Consider the following 16,698-nt stretch of genomic DNA (forward strand, 5'->3'; position numbering starts at 1 on the left):
ATGTTTGACTTTAAATATCGGAAGGTTGAAAGGCAAAGGAGGGAATACGGCTACAATGGAGACCTCTCTGCCTATTGTGTTGAATAGCTGTTTTGAGCCGTCTTCTCAAGTCTTCAATATTCCACTTCTCCAATGTTGAAAAAGCATGATATTGCTGCATCCCGAAGCTGTTACTTCGAGAAAGTGTTAGTCGAATGGCAAGCTTTCAGGCTTGTTTTTGAGGACGTCACTGACCTGGGAAGAGCTCTGTTGATTGAATCTATTCCTCAACACTCTCAAAATGTATTGGCTGTGAAAATAATATGTCAGAGGGGTGTGGGTGTGTATGGCAACTTGGAATATTGATATAGTCAGGCACTTTGTTTTGATTTGAACAGCAATGCGCTAGAACCCAGCTGTAGAACAAAAGCTGATATTGTGCCTTGAATGCACTTACTAACTTTGGAGCTCAGACTTCAATACGATTACAGAGCATTGGCTTGTTTTGTTTGTTTATTTATTTATCATCTTGCCTATTTATTTACCCCTGTCTCTCTCTTATTGAACGGGACAGTCCAATTTAATCTGGCCAGGCGGCCCCATACACGTAGTGTCATTGTTTCTATGAGGGCAATTCCGTGATAACGGAATTACGTTGAGACTCCAGATTCTTCACTTGAAAATGTATACCAAACAAAAAACATTGATTTCAAAGTGTAACAAACGATACAACTATATGCACTGGGACTACTTTTAACAATTTCCACTGAATATTTATAAAAACATATTTACAGGAAGAACTGTGCAGATACAACGTTTGGTAAAATAATAATGAGGGAGATTTTACCGTAATTCTGTTACCAAACTTTGCATCTGCACAGTTTTTCCAGGAAATGTTTTATATATTTTATTTTTATTACTGTGTAAATTGTTCCAAATAATCATTGTGCATAGAGTTGTATGGTTTTTAAAATGAAATCTTCTTTTTGTTTGTTTAGCATTCAGCGTAATTTCGTTAGCATTTCAGGACCGGCACCGAGGCACGCTAGGTTACAGAGGCAGGCCATAGTGTTAATGACGGTCTACTTTGCCTTTTGACAAGGCCTATCAGCAAAGGAATGAGGGGGAAGTGACAGTGGCCTTGCACTGTCAATGCACAGTAGTCTGTCATAGTGGATGATGGAACTAAGGCCTTCCTCTCCCATGCCCTCTACATTCATGCAGTATACCTGGAATGCTTATTAGATTCTAGACTGTCATCTCTTTACCTGACAGGGTCAAATGGCATGAATTCTCTCGCAATGTTTTTTCTGAAGCAAGTTTAATACTTTAAGGCAAGGTGATGTATTTTAGAACCTGAATCTAGCCTAGCCTAATACAGTACATTGTAGGCTTGGGAGCAAGTTTACTCATAAAATAGCCGACTGCCAAACCTTTATTAATGACAGTCTATTTGACGACAGGGTAGCCAGTGTAGGCAGCCTGCTCATTTGATCCCCTATCCCTGTGACGGTGACGGCAGATGCAAGGGATGCTTCCTCAAGATGAGTAATACATTATAAGCTATGGAAAGATTGACTACAACGATTCTAACGTAACGTTTTAGTTCTCCCTCATTAAATACTAAAAGCAGAGGCAGGAAAACAAACTATTACAAAACAAAATAGACCCTTTATAAATAGAGGATTATGATTTTTCAACACCGATACCGATTATTGGAGGACCAAAAAAAAAGCCGATAACGATTATTCGGACAATTTTTATTTTATAAAAAAAAATAATATATATATATATATATATATATATATATGTGTGTATTTATTTGAAATAATGACAATTACAACAATACTGAATGAACACTTATTTTAATTTAATATAATACATCAATAAAAATCCATTTAGCCTCGAATGAATAATGAAACCTGTTCAATTTGGTTTATATAATGCAAAAACAAAGTGTTGGAGAAGAAAGTAAAAGTGCAATATGTGCCATGTAAAAAAGCTAACGTTTAAGTTCCTTGCTCAGAACATGAGAACATCTGAAAGCTGGTGGTTCCTTTTAATATGAGACTTCAATATTCCAAGGTAAGAGGTTTTAGGTTGTAGTTAATATAGTATTTATAGGACTATTTCTCTCTATACCAGACTCTGCGAGCAAAGAATGCAAGAGAAGTGACACAATTTCACCTGGTTAATATTGCCTGCTAACCTGGATTTCTTTTCGCTAAATATGCAGGTTTAAAAATATATACTTATGTGTATTGATTTTAAGAAAGGCATTGGTGTTTATGGTTCGGTAAAGTCGTGCAACGATTGTGCTTTGTTTTCTCGCAAATGCACTTTTGTTAAATCATCCTCCTGCGTTGCATTGATTATATGCAACGCAGGACACGCTAGATAAACTAGTAATATCATCAACCATGTGTAGTTAACTAGTGATTTATATTTGATTGATTGTTTTTTATAAGATAAGTTTAATGCTAGCTAGCAACTTACCTTGGCTACTTAATGCATTCGCGTAACAGGTAGGCTCCTGGTGGAGTGCAATGAGAGGCAGGTGGTTAGAGCCTTGGACTAGTTAAGTGTAAGGTTGCAAGATTGAATCCCGGAGTTGACAAGGTAAAAATCTGTCGTTCTGCCCCTGAACAAGGCAGTTAACCACCGTTCCTAGGCCGTAATTGAAAATAAGAATGTGTTATTTATCTGACTTGCCTAGTTAAATAAAGCTGTAAAAAAAATATTTTAAAAAATTGGCCAAATCGGTGTCCAAACATACCTATTTCCGATTGTTATGAAAACTTGAAAACGGCCCTAATTGATTGGCCATTCCGATTAATCGGTCGACCTCTACTTATAAATGGTTCCAAAATTTCTGTTCTAGGGTATTGCCCATATAATTAGGAATCAGAGTACTAGAATGGAAATTAACCTTCTTTATGATGGTCCAACGGTCCGCCATGTTGGTCAGGGAGTTTGCCAACCATGGTTTGCCTGCCAATGTTGTAATAAGATATTGTGTAAAATAATGAATGTGAAGAATTTATCTGCACTGTGTGTTCGCTAGCTAGGCAGACAGTTTTAGAGGAATGATTCCATATATTTTTCAAATGAACTGCCAACATTCCACAGCCATACACTGGCTCAAATCAGTTGATAGGACTAAGACAAGTTGTAAATGCAACAAGTAATGATATTGTATCAGATAATAGCACTCACAGCTTTACAAGAAAACACATTGAGTCATTTATGGTCCATTTACATATATTCTTCAGGCTATTTATTCAGAATTGATATAAAACCTGTATAAACTGTATTATATTACAATATTTTAGGTTGACTATAGTTCCATTACACAATTGCTGATACATCACATGCCCTACTTTATGTTTCCTGCATAAGTAAAAGCAGGAAATGCATCACCTTTGCCTCTACTGCCATTCATTCCAATTAGACTGATTTTGCATTTCTCCCTGACCAAGATGGCTGCCATTTTCGCCTCATTACTGAACTTTGAGGGTTAATGACATAACCCCTCTATCAATTTAATTAGGAACTCCATGGTATGTTTGGCCATTTCTATGTAATTTACCCTAGTTGATGATGCCCTTGTTGTTGACTTGAATTTCATCAATACGTTTGAATGCTGACTGAAGTAGTCCAATTATCTATGAAAGTAACATATCGTGGTAACAATTGTGACTTGCTAATAAGGTATTTCTTCTGTTTCTGCACAGGGAGAAGAGAATTTGTCCAGCGGCTGAAACTCGAAGCGACACTCAATGTTCACGATGGCTGTGTGAGTATGCGTTACCCACCGTGTGTGGCTGTGGTGTACTCTGTGCGGCACTGGTGTACTCTGTGCGGCTGTGGTGTACTCTGTGCGGCTGTGGTGTACTCTGTGCGGCTGTGGTGTACTCTGTGTGGCTGTGGTGTACTCTGTGCACGTCACTCTCCCCGCTCTGTCAGTCAGTGTGTGAAACTCTGTGTCAGACAGACAGAAAGCAGAGCTCAGTGTGAGTGTTGAGCTCTGGCCAGACTGCTCATACTCTGTGAAACCCGAGGCAGCCATACGGCCAGTCACACGCCCTGTCAGACTGTCACACCCTGCCAGTCACTCCTTCTACCACTGCACAACAACTTTAAACTGCCTGATGCTGGTTTGGGTCAAGGATTCTGTCCTTCTCGTCCTGTCTGTTCAGTTGGTTCGAGGAAAATAAAGAGAGAAATGATAAAAGACACACAACAGGAAACAACTACCCACACCCATAGTGGGAAAACAGGCTGCCTAAGTATGGTTCTCAATCAGAGACAACGATAACCAGCTGCCTCTGATTGGGAACCATACCAGGCCTAAACATAGAAACACAACTCCTAGACATACAACATAGAATACCCACCCACATCACACCGTGACCAAACGAAAAATAGAAACATGCAAAGCAATCTAGGGTCAGGGCGTGACATGTATAGTACAAACTAAATGTATTCCTTATGGAATCCCCTCGTACAACTTCCTGCCACATTCCCTGCTTGTAGGCTACATTCAGATAATCGTCCGAGCGAGTTCTGTCAAATTGCGTATTCTCTCAGACCAGTAGCTTGGAAGAGTTTGTCATCGCTCCCACCTACCAAGTCCTTATCAGTGCATATGAAGGATGCAAAGGAGACGTAAGGAAGCCAATTTCCTTTCTTTTTTTTCTTCTTTTTTTAATGTCTATCCGCTTACTGAATCGCCATCCGCTCTCTTTCTCCGTGAGGACCTGTCTGTCTCATCTTGGATACCCGAAGCCACTTGAGTTGTCAACCCCTGTTTTCCATCAACAGGAAGTGATCGAGGAAGAATTGCCCTCCAACATGTGTTACTAGTGCCATTCTGACTCACAACGCCTATTAGGCTATTACGAGTGACATGATGTTGCGTTAATGCTGGTGGCCCATCACTTTTCAGTTCCCCACATCCCAGCAATGACCTTTATTGCAGGAGATGTTGGAAGAGATTACGTGTAGGCTTGATCTACTCTGTAGATAACATTACTGTACAGTACTGGATCAAAGTAGTAAATCAAATCAAATTTTATTTGTCACATACACATGGTTAGCAGATGTTAATGCGAGTGTAGCGAAATGCTTGTGCTTCTAGTTCCGACAATGCAGTAATAACCAACGAGTAATCTAACTAACAATTCCAAAACTACTGTCTTATACACACAAGTGTAAAGGGATAAAGAGTAGCATAATACATAATATATTGTCATTTAGGCTGTTATTACACTTCACTAAAAGACCCAGTTCTTAAACAGACCCTTACTCCTTGTTCCTAGTGGATTTAGGGGAAGCTTGTGACATCTTGCTGCGCACTTCTATCCACTTTCTATAGATCTGCATCACAAGTCCCAGGGGCTTGGGGCTAAGGGAAAAAGCTACTGTAGAGTTTGGTTTCAGACTTATTCAGAATGAGGCTAGTCTGACTCTGAAGGGCCAGGTTGTGTCGGGTTGAGTTGAGGCTGGGGAGGGGAGGACCTGTTCAGCCAGGGGGCACACTGAGTGGTCTGGGTGGCATAAGGACTCTGACCTAGACACAGACACACAGTATTCCTACAGAGTGCTGTCAAGTAGGATCAACACAACGGGCTGAATAATGAGTGCTGCAGGTGATGGGATAGGTTTTTTCAGTGTATAGCATATTTATTACACAATCTAGGCCTACATTTATACAATACTTTTTTGAAACATGAAATGATGTCCTTTTCTAAGGGGATATAGGTGAAGTGCAGTATAGCCTTTCCTAGCATGCCTGTGTTGTCCTGGCAACTACTGAAACACAGTGTTAGCAGAGGGGTAACTACAGGAAAACATGCACTCTGTCTCCTTACCCCCTTGGGAGAGACTTCAGCATTCTTTATCAGTAACCTATAATTTGTCTGTTTCCAATGCATGCATGACATCATGCCCCACATATAGTGACTTCCCCTTTTGTGTCTGTCTGTCTATTTCTAATATAAACCAGCCAGCATAGCTCTAATTACAGCACGTGTGTTCTTTTCAGCATGTAACACCACTCTTATTAAGCTAATGTATTTTCTCAGACAGTGATGCGAGCAGTTTCTCTGAAATGACAGCCGTTCTGTGAAAAATGCAATAACATTTACAGTGTTTTTTTTAAAGCTGCTCGACAAGGGTAGGACAGTAAATCATGACCGGGGATCACATGGAGATTAAATCACCCAGAAAGACTATTTGGGAATGGTTAGGTGGGGGGTGGAGGGGGAGGAGGGTTCCAGTTGGGTTTGGCAATGAAGAGGGATTGTGTGACCAACCTTGTTGCACGCTGATCGGACTCGCCCTAGAAATAGAGGGAGGAGAGTGTATTAAACTCTGCTGGGGAACTTAATGAATTATTGATCTACGGTCGCAAAGACACGGCGCCTAGAGAAGGGGCACGAAATGTGTGCTCTGTGTTGCAGATATAGAATGTTCCATTGTACACTAAACAAAAATATAAACGCAACATGCAACAATTTGCTAATATTTTTCTGAGTTACAGTTCATATAAGGGAATCAGTCAATTGAAATCAATTCACTAGACCCGACTTGTATGGATTGCACATGACTGGTCACAGATACCTTCAAAAAAGTAGGGTCGTGGATCAGAAAAGCAGTCACTATCTGGTGTGACTACCATTTTCGTCATGCAGCGCGTCACATCTCCTTCACATAGAGCTGATCAGGCTGTTGATTGTGGCCTGTAGAATGTTTTCCTACACCTCTTTAATGGCTGTGCGAAGTTGCTGGATATTTGGCGGGAACTGGAACGCGCTGTCGTACACGTTGATCCAGAGCATCCCAAACATGCTCAATGGGTGACATGTCTGGTCAGTATGCAGGCTTCCAGGAATTGTGTTCAGATCCTTGCGACATGCATTATGCAAGGCCATGCATTATCATGCTGAAACATGAGGTTATGGCGGTGGATGAATGGCACGACAGTGGGCCTCAGGATCGCGTCACAGTATCTCTGTGCATTCAAATTGCCATGATTAAAACGTCATTGTGTTCATTATCCGTAGCTTTTGCTAGCCCATACCATAACCGCACCGCCACCTTGGGGCACTCTGTTCACAACGTTGATATCAGCACACCGCTCGTCCACATCTGCCCTGTACAGTTGAAACCGGGATTCATCTGTGACGAGCACACTTTTCCAATATGGCAGTGGCCATCAAAGGTGAGCATTTTCCCACTGAAATTGGTTACGATGCCGAACTGCAGTCAGGTCAAGACCCTGGTCAACGAGCATGCAGATGAGCTTCCCTGAGAAGGTTTCTGACAGTTTGTGGAGAAATTCTTCGGTTGTGCAAACCCACAGTTTCATCAGCTGTCCGGGTGGCTGGTCTCAGATGATCCCGCAGGTGAAGAAGCCGAAAGTTGAGGTCCTGGGCTGGCGTGGTTACACGTCGTCTGTGGTTGTGAGGAAAGTTTGGACATATTGCCAAATTCTCTAAAACAACGTTGGAGGCGGCTTATGGTAGAGAAATTACTATTCCGTTCTCTGGCAACAGCTCTGGGGGACATTCCTGCAGTCAGCATGCCAATTCCACACTCTCTCAACTTGAGACATCGGGGGCATTGTTGTTTGACAAAACTTCACATTTTAAAGTGGCCTTTTGTCCCCATGATCAAACTTCTTGATATGCCACACCTGTCAGGTGGGTGGATTATCTTGGCAAAGGAGAAATGCTCACTAACAGGGATATAAACAAATTTGTGCAAAAATCTTCAAGAAAGAAGCTTTTTGTGCGTATGGAAAATGTCTGTGATCTTTTATTTCAGCTCATGAAACATGGGACCAAGACTTTAAATGTTGTGTTTTATGCTTTTGTTCAGAATTGTTTGTTTCTCATTTGGTGAACTTTCACCCGGTTACTATTTGACCGAGGGACGGTGACGCTTTGATGTTACACCTTAGATTGGGTTAGGAATTTCACAGTTGTAGACAAAAAGCTGTTTTCAGTATTATTATTATGTGCTGAGGCCAAGAGTGAACTCCCACTGTATTTTGTCCCAATCAGGTCAATACTATATCCTGGAACGATACCGGGGAGTACATCTTGTCAGGGTCGGACGATACCAACCTGGTCATCACAAACCCATACAACAGAAAGGTAAGGTGTTAGTCAGATTTTAGTTAAAAAGATGTGATAATAAAAGTGTGCAGGTTAGGTTGGAAACACAAAACAGATTATTCATTCAAACATATGACCTTACATCACCAACATCCTGTTTTTATTACACCGTTACATGGTCGACCTGGGGTGAAATTATAATGGATTGGATGTGTAGATAGTGCTCATTATATGGAGGAGAACTTACCTACTGAAAGATCTTTATCTCCGATAAAGACGGACAGAGAAAAACACTGACAGTGAGTAGACGTCTATAAACCTCCCATCAGCTTAACAACAGTCAAAGAAATACGCTGTTGAGAGATTCTGAAAATGAACAATTGCTGATCCAACCTCTCGGTCTCTGGTGTTGATGTGGAACATGACCTTGGTCAATTGGGTGCTTTGGATTATCGTAGGATTTTTTTCAGTGCCCGGCTATACATCATGTATACCCTCTTCTATTTTACAATCTTGTCCAATAATTTACATTTGATAAGCATCTCAGTCAGCAGCACCACCCTGTATCCCACTGCTGGCTTGCCTCTGAAGCTAAGCAGGGTTGGTCCTAGATGGAAGACCAGATGCTACTGTAAGTGGTGCTGGAGGGCCAGCAGGAGACACTATTTCAAGGCAGTGATTGGGGACATTGCCCTGTATAGGGTGCAGTCTTTCGGGATGGGACGTTAAACAGGTCTCCTGACTCTCTGTGGTCAGTAAAGATCCCATGACACATCGTAAGAGTAGGGGTGTTAACCCTGGTGTCTTGGTGAAATTCCTAATCTGGCCCTGATACCATCACGGCCACCTCATCATCCCCAGCTTCTAATTGGCTCATTGATCTCCTATCCCCTGTAACTGTTCCCCAGGTCATTGCCATAAATGAGAATGTTATCTGTCAACTTACCTGGTAAAAAAAGGATGGACACAGTTCAACTGATCAGAATGTTTTTTGGTGATTTGAGTTGACGTAATTTGACGAAGCATGGGAGAGTAGAACCAAGGTTTCCTTTTAGTCAGAAGAGGGAGCAACTCATCCCAGGAGTCTTCAATGCAAATGTAGAGGATACCAATGGAGGGAGATGCACCGATAGAATCGAACACATACATAAACACCTGCAACTCGCTACACACACACTCCTCTCTGGAACTCTCCTCAGGTCAAGGCAACCATACGGTCGGGTCACCGGGCGAACATCTTCAGTGCTAAGTTCATGCCTCAGACCAGTGACCAGCAGATCATCTCGTGCTCTGGGGATGGTATCATCTACTACACCCACACAGAGAAGAGCCCCGACATCAACAGGCAGTGCCAGTTCACCTGCCACTACGGAACAGCCTACGAGGTACTGTACACAAGCGTTTCTCAACTTGTTTGTACCACGATGTTGGAAATCTTTTTTTTTTGTGTGTGTGTGTGTGTGGCTGATTTGAAAATAGGGAGCTACCCAAATGTTTATTTTTTTGCTTCACATTTTCCTTCCTCCCTCCCTCTTTCCCTTCACCTCTTGCTGCACTCTCCTCCTCCTGTTCTCCTTTTAGATTATGACGGTACCCAACGACCCCTATACGTTCCTGTCGTGTGGGGAGGACGGTACCGTGCGCTGGTTTGACCTGCGCACAAAGACCAGCTGTACTAAAGAGGACTGCAAAGATGTAAGGAAGGAGGGAAATAAATCAATGTTTATTTTTCTAAATCTAAACTTTTCTCTAACTTTTGATCTATTATTTGACCTGTGTTGTAAAGTCGGCATATTCTGTATCACAACCGTCCGTGATTGGGAGTCCCATAGGGCAGCGCACAATTGGCCAGCGTCATTCGGGTTAGGCCGTGGTAGGCCGTCATTGTAAATAAGAATTTGTTCTTAACTGACTTGCCTAGTTAAATAAAGATGAAATAAATAAAAAATCTGCTTATTTTATATTGTTTTTAAATAATATATCACACCCTTTTCCAGTTTTCCTGATTTTTAGCCCACGGTGGTGGTGATGGTGTTGTTGTTTACTGTCTCTTCCTCTCACCAGGACATCCTGATCAACTGTCGGCGGGCGGCGACTTCTATCTCCATCAGTCCGCTGGTGCCCTATTACCTGGCGGTGGGCTGCTCTGACAGCTCCGTACGCATCTATGACAGACGCATGCTGGGCACCAGGGCTACGGGTAACAACCATCTCTGTCCTCTCGTGTAGCTCTCCCGGTCGGTCTGTCTGTCTGTCTTTGTTGTCTGAATTTCGATCAGTAGATACAGTGAGCTCAGTAAGTATTGGGACACTGACACATTTTTTTTTTTGTTTTGGCTCTGTACTCCAGAACTTTGGATTTGAAATGATACCATGACGATGACGTTAAAGTGCTTTCTTTTGAGGGTATTTTCATCCATATCGGGTGAACGTTTAGAAATGTTGAACATAGTCCCTACATTTTAGGGGAACAAAGGTAGTGCCCAATAGAAATGAATGGTAAATAATGTAGTGTCATTTTGGAGTCACTTTTATTGTAAATAAAAATAGAACATGTTTTCAAACTCTTCAACATATAATGTGGATGCTACCATGATTATAGATAGTCCTGAATGAAGCGTCAATAATGATGAGTGAGAAAGTTAGACGCATAATTATCATCCCCCCCCCCAGAAATGCTAACCTCCTCTGTTATTGTAATGTTGAGAGGTTAGCATGTCATGGGGGTATGATTTTTGTGCGTCTCGAACTTTCTCACTCATCACTATTGACGATTCATTCAGGACTATCCGTAATCATAGTAGCATCCACATTATTGTTAAAGTGTTGAGAAACACATTCTAGGATCAGTTCGTCCTACCAAAGCCTTAACCCTTCGGGAAGAGAAATGCAAAACTGACCTTGAATCAGATTCTGGAGCCAACTTGATCAAACAAGTGAATTTTGAGTTACGCTATTAATGACTTACTACTACTACTCACTCAACTCTGCCCTATGTCATTCCCCATTGCTTGCCTTTGACTGTCTCACTAAACCCCCCCCCTCCCAGGGAACTACATGGGCCGTGGAACGACGGGCATGTGTGTGCGCTTCGTTCCGGCCCACCTGTCCAACAAGTCGTGTCGTGTGACTTCACTCTGCTACAGCGGGGACGGACAGGAGGTGTTGGTCAGCTACTCTTCAGACTACGTCTACCTGTTTGACCCCAATAATGACCAGGCCCGAGAGCTGAAGGGTCCGTCCGAGGAGAGGAGGGAGGAGGTGAGAGGGCGGCAGAGGCGCCACCATTGTGATTTGAGATAAATAGGTGTATGCTTCTCTATGCAAACGGAATTGAGAAATTTGGTTTGGACAGTTTCTCCATAAACAATATATTTATCTTGTATAACCACACTTTTGTGTACATATCATAAATTGTCATTGTGCATACTTGTAGTGTCGGGGGTGAGTATAGCTGGTTGAGTCTGTTACTGTTGGGTACCATCTGTGAATGCGGTACAATGAAACGGCAGACAGGCAGGGTGAGTGCTGGTCACTGAGAGCCACACAGAGATCCACACTGTGCTGCAGTGAGAACAGGCCTCAGGGGAGCACAGGGAAAAGACTACTGCGCACACAGTCAGGCTAGGATACGTGTGTGTGTGCACTGTGTAAGTCTGTGTATACCAGGCGAGAATGACTGCCCCCACTCATTGAAGCCACGGAAGTTCAAGGCCACCTGCGGTACTCGGGCATTTTTTTTGCAGAAAACAGGACCTCCCCATTTATAGTGAATGGCAGTCTTCGTGGTCAATCTTAGCGTAAATGAAACAATGTTTCGAAGACCATCATGGTACTAATAATAGCTTCTAATACAGCAGATGTATGCATTAGAACTGATTTATCACACACAGTAAGTTATAAGGATCATTTAGTTGATAGTGGCAGCCTGCAATATTCCGGTCGACCTTCAAATGAGTTCCTCAATGAGAAGGGGCAGCACTGATCTATCCTGCAACTTCACTTCCTGGAGTAGCTCAAATGATATCTCTCTGTGAGCTCAAACAGCACCTGTTGTATCCATGAGAGGCCCTCTTAACCGACTGAATTTGGCTTAAGTGAGCTATTGACTTAATTTGGCTTAAGTGAGCTATTGACCTAATTTGGCTTAAGTGAGCTATTGAGTCTTCATAGGAATGAATGGTGTCACGTGAGCAATAACTTTTTCCATGTCATATCTACAGTCATTGGTGTATATGTACTTCAGTGGTTTTTTTCCATACAGTCTCTATTAAAAACATGAATGGTCCATTACATGAGTTATTGTGGGATTGTATCACGGTACCATGTTTGTTGTCCATATGGGACATTCCTGGGAGCAGAAACAAACATATGGCTAGACAGACATACTGCAGATCTCTAATGTAAGCTACTCCTGCACTCTCAGACAGCTGGCTTTGTGTGGAGCAGCTCTCACAACTAAAGTGTTCTCAGGGCATCTCCTGTTAATGTGTTGTGTGGTGGAAGTGCTCTCAGGGCATCTCCTGTCAATGTGTTGTGTGGTGGAAGTGCTCTCAGGGCATCTCCTGTCAATGTGTTGTGTGGTGGAAGTGCTCTCAGGGCATCTCCTGTCAATGTGTTGTGTGGTGGAAGTGCTCTCAGGGCATCTCCTGTCAATGTGTTGTGTGGTGGAAGTGCTCTCAGTGCATCTCCTGTTAATGTGTTGTGTGGTGGAAGTGCTCTCAGGGCATCTCCTGTCAATGTGTTGTGTGGTGGCTGCTGGTGGTGCACTGAGATGACCCAATGACCCTGAGAGGTCAGGGGGAGGAGAGAGGAAGAGGAGGAGGAAGAAAGTTTGAGCGGGATAATTCAATTTAGTGGAGAGAAGGGGGTGAGGGAAAAGGGAGGGGGGGGGGACACTAAATGCCAGCAGAGAGGAAGGTGTGGGGGTGTGTAAGAAATGTGCTGGATCACGGTCGAATAGTGTGTTCAGCTGTGTCTGGTTTCACCCAGCTCTGCTCCCACATACCTTTCCAAATACAGTGCCTGGCGCTGGCAATATTCCGCCAACCACCCCACCAAAATAGACCAGGACGGGGACTGTAGGGCCTGCCAAGGAGTTTGCCTTTCCTCTTTCTCTCTCTCTTCTGGGCCCTCCATCGCTCTCACCCCTTTCTATTTCCTCCTTTACCCATCATCTTGTTACTCCTGCGACCCTGCTTGAGCTCGGGTTCGCTTTCTCCCCCCTTCAGCCCTCTCACCATCTCACCTTTCTTGTTCTCTCTCTCTCTCCTTAGCTGCCCCACCTCTGTCTCTCTCTCTCTATGCAGTTGTCATTCTCTATCTCTGGTCTCAGTGGAAGTTGTTCTCATTCTCTTCCATGTTCTAAATCTCTCTCTCTCCACTGAAGCTGGCTGTCCCCCTCTCGTTCTGTGCCCAGGGGAGGAGCAGAGGCACCTGTGTTGGGTGACCAGTTCCCTGGCTCTAAGCCTGTTGTCCTGTGTGTTGGAGACGGCCAGAGGAAAGTGTGTAGTGCAGAGAGAGAGGTGTGTGTGTACTAAATAGGACAGTAACAGGGACTGTAGTGCAGAGAGCGGAGTGTGTGGGGGGGTACTAAATAGGACAGGGACTGTGCCATGTTTTGCATGCTATTTTTAACTGTGCTTAGACTTGACAGCATGTTTTTTTTATGTTTTGTGTGTGTGTCCACAGCTGCGGCAACCCCCAGTGAAGCGTCTTCGTTTACGAGGTGACTGGTCTGACACCGGTCCACGAGCTCGTCCTGAGAGCGAGAGAGAGCGGGACGGTACGAGTACACAGAATCTTACACACACACACATTTTCTCACTTATTCCCTTTCTTCTCTATTGCCTCCTGTCTCTCTCCCTCTCCTTCCAAATTTAAATTCCATTAGGCTCTATTGGTAAAGAAAAACAAAAAAACCTCTCTCACGCTTTCTCTCTCACACTCACGCTTTGTCTTATTCACACACACCTATGTATCAAATCAAATGTATTTATATAGCCCTGCTTACATCAGCTGATTTCGCAAAGTTCTGTACAGAAAACCCCAAACAGCAAGCAATGCAGGTGTAGAAGCACAGTGGCTAGGAAAAACTCCCTAGAAAGGCCAAAACCTAGGAAGAAACCTAGAGAGGAACCAGGCAATTTTTTATTTCTTTTATTTTTTACCTTTATTTAACTAGGCAAGTCAGTTAAGAACAAATTGTTATTTTCAATGACGGCCTAGGAACAGCTATCAGGGGTGGTCAGTCCTCTTCTGGCTGTGCCGGGTGGAGATTATAACAGAACATGGCCAAGATGTTCAAATTTTCATAAATGACCAGCATGGTCAAATAATAATAATAATCACAGTAGTTGTCGAGGGTGCAACAGGTCAGCACCTCAGGAGTAAATGTCAGTTGGCTTTTCATAGCTGATCATTGAGAGTATCTCTACCGCTCCTGCAATCTCTAGAGAGTTGAAAACAGCAGGTCTGGGACAGGTAGCACGTCCGGTGAACAGGTCAGGGTTCCATAGCCGCAGGCAGAACAGTTGAAACTGGAGCAGCAGCACAGCCAGGTGGACTGGGGACAGCAAGGAGTCATCATGCCAGGTAGTCCTGAGGCATGGTCCTAGGGCTCAGGTCCTCCAAGAGAGAGAAAGAGAGAATTAGAGAGAGCATACTTAAATTCACACAGGACACCGGATAAGACAGGAGAAATACTCCAGATATAACAGACTGACCCTAGCCCCCCGACACATAAACTACTGCAGCATAGGTACTGGAGGCTGAGACAGGAGGGGTCAGGAGACACTGTGGCCCCATCCGATGATACCCCCGGACAGGGCCAAACAGGCAGGAAATAACCCCACCCACTTTGCCAAAGCACAGCCCCCACACCACTAGAGGGATATCTTCAACCACCAACTTACCATCCTGAGACAAGGCCAAGTATAGCCCACAAAGATCTCTACCACGGCACAACCCAAGGGAGGCGCCAACCCAGACAGGAAGACCACGTCAGTGACTCACCCCTCCTAGGGAAAGCATGGAAGAGCACCAGTAAGCCAGTGACTCAGCCCCTGTAATAGGGTTAGAGGCAGAGAATCCCATTGGAGAGAGGTGAACTGGCCAGACAGAGACAGCAAGGGCGGTTCGTTGCTCCAGTGCCTTTCTGTTCACCTTCACACTCCTGGGCCAGACTACACTCAATCACATGACCCACTGAAGAGATGAGTCTTTAGTAAAGACTTAAAGGTTGAGACCGAGTCTGAGTCTCTCACATGAGTAGGCAGGCCATTCCATAAAAATTGAGCTCTATAGGAGAAAGCCCTGCCTCCAGCTGTTTGCTTAGACATTCTAGGGACAATTAGGAGGCCTGCGTCTTGTGACCGTAGCGTACATTTACCAGGTCATTTACCACCTTCACAAGTGCAGTCTCAGTGCTATGATGGAGTCTAAAACCAGACTGAAGCATTTCGTATACATTGTTTGTCTTCAGGAAGGCAGTGAGTTGCTGCGCAACAGCTTTTTCAAAAATGTTTTGAGAGGAATGGGAGATTCGATATAGGCCAATAGTTTTTTATATTTTCTGGGTCAAGGTTTGGCTTTTAGAAGAGAGGCTTTATTACTGCCAGTTTTAGTAAGTTTGATACACATCCGGTGGATAGAGAGCCGTTTATTATGTTCAACATAGGAGAGCCAAGCACAGGAAGAAGCTCTTTCAGCAGTTTAGTTGGAATAGGGTCCAGTATGCAGCTTGAAGGTTTAGAGGCCATGATTATTTTCATCATTGTGTCAAGAGATGTAGTACTAAAACACTCAAGTGTCTCCCTTGATCCTAGGTCCTGGCAGAGTTGTGCAAACTCAGAACAACTGAGCTTTGGAGGAATATGCAGATTTAAAGAGTCCGTAATTTGCTTTCTAATGATTAAGATCTTTTCCTCAAAGAAGTTGATGAATTTATTACTGCTGAAGTGAAAGCCATCCTCTCTTGGGGAATGGTACTTTTTAGTTAGCTTTGCGACAGTATCAAAAATACATTTTGGATTGTTCTTATTTTCCTCAATTAAGTTGAATAAGTAGGATGATCGAGCAGCAATGAGGGTTCTTCGATACTGCACGGTACTGTCTTTCCAAGCTGGTCGGAAGACTTCCAGTTTGGTGTGGCGCCATTTCCATTCCAATTTTCTGGAAGTGTCCTTCAGAGCTCGGGTATTTTCTGTATACCAGGGAGCTACAGTGCCTTTCGAAAGTATTCGGCCCCCTTGAACTTTGCGACCTTTTGCCACATTTCAGGCTTCAAACATAAAGATATAAAACTGTATTTTTTTGTGAAGAATCAACAACAAGTGGGACACAATCATGAAGTGGAACGACATTTATTGGATATTTCAAACTTTTTTAACAAATCAAAAACTGAAAAATTGGGCGTGCAAAATTATTCAGCCCCTTTACTTTCAGTGCAGCAAACTCTCTCCAGAAGTTCAGTGAGGATCTCTGAATGATCCAATGTTGACCTAAATGACTAATGATGATAAATACAATCCACCTGTGTGTAATCAAGTCTCCGTATAAATGCACCTGCACTGTGATAGTCTCAGAGGTCCGTTAA

General features: G+C 43.3%; 1 protein-coding gene across 5 annotated transcripts in view; it reads left to right on the forward strand.

Annotated features, from left to right (window-relative positions):
• LOC110520574 (DDB1- and CUL4-associated factor 6) overlaps positions 1 to 16,698 on the forward strand; it is a 58,248-nt gene that overhangs the window by 13,742 nt on the left and 27,808 nt on the right. For all 5 annotated transcript variants that reach the window (XM_036975167.1, XM_036975168.1, XM_036975170.1 and 2 more), the window contains exons 2-8: positions 3,714 to 3,775; positions 8,049 to 8,141; positions 9,302 to 9,487; positions 9,684 to 9,797; positions 10,167 to 10,302; positions 11,152 to 11,363; positions 13,794 to 13,887. In XM_036975167.1, the coding sequence (XP_036831062.1) occupies positions 3,714 to 3,775; positions 8,049 to 8,141; positions 9,302 to 9,487; positions 9,684 to 9,797; positions 10,167 to 10,302; positions 11,152 to 11,363; positions 13,794 to 13,887 (897 nt within the window). The remainder of the gene's footprint in view (positions 1 to 3,713; positions 3,776 to 8,048; positions 8,142 to 9,301; positions 9,488 to 9,683; positions 9,798 to 10,166; positions 10,303 to 11,151; positions 11,364 to 13,793; positions 13,888 to 16,698) is intronic.

This window comes from Oncorhynchus mykiss, chromosome 3 (genome assembly GCF_013265735.2).
Source record: "Oncorhynchus mykiss isolate Arlee chromosome 3, USDA_OmykA_1.1, whole genome shotgun sequence".
NCBI classification, from domain to species: domain Eukaryota; kingdom Metazoa; phylum Chordata; class Actinopteri; order Salmoniformes; family Salmonidae; genus Oncorhynchus; species Oncorhynchus mykiss.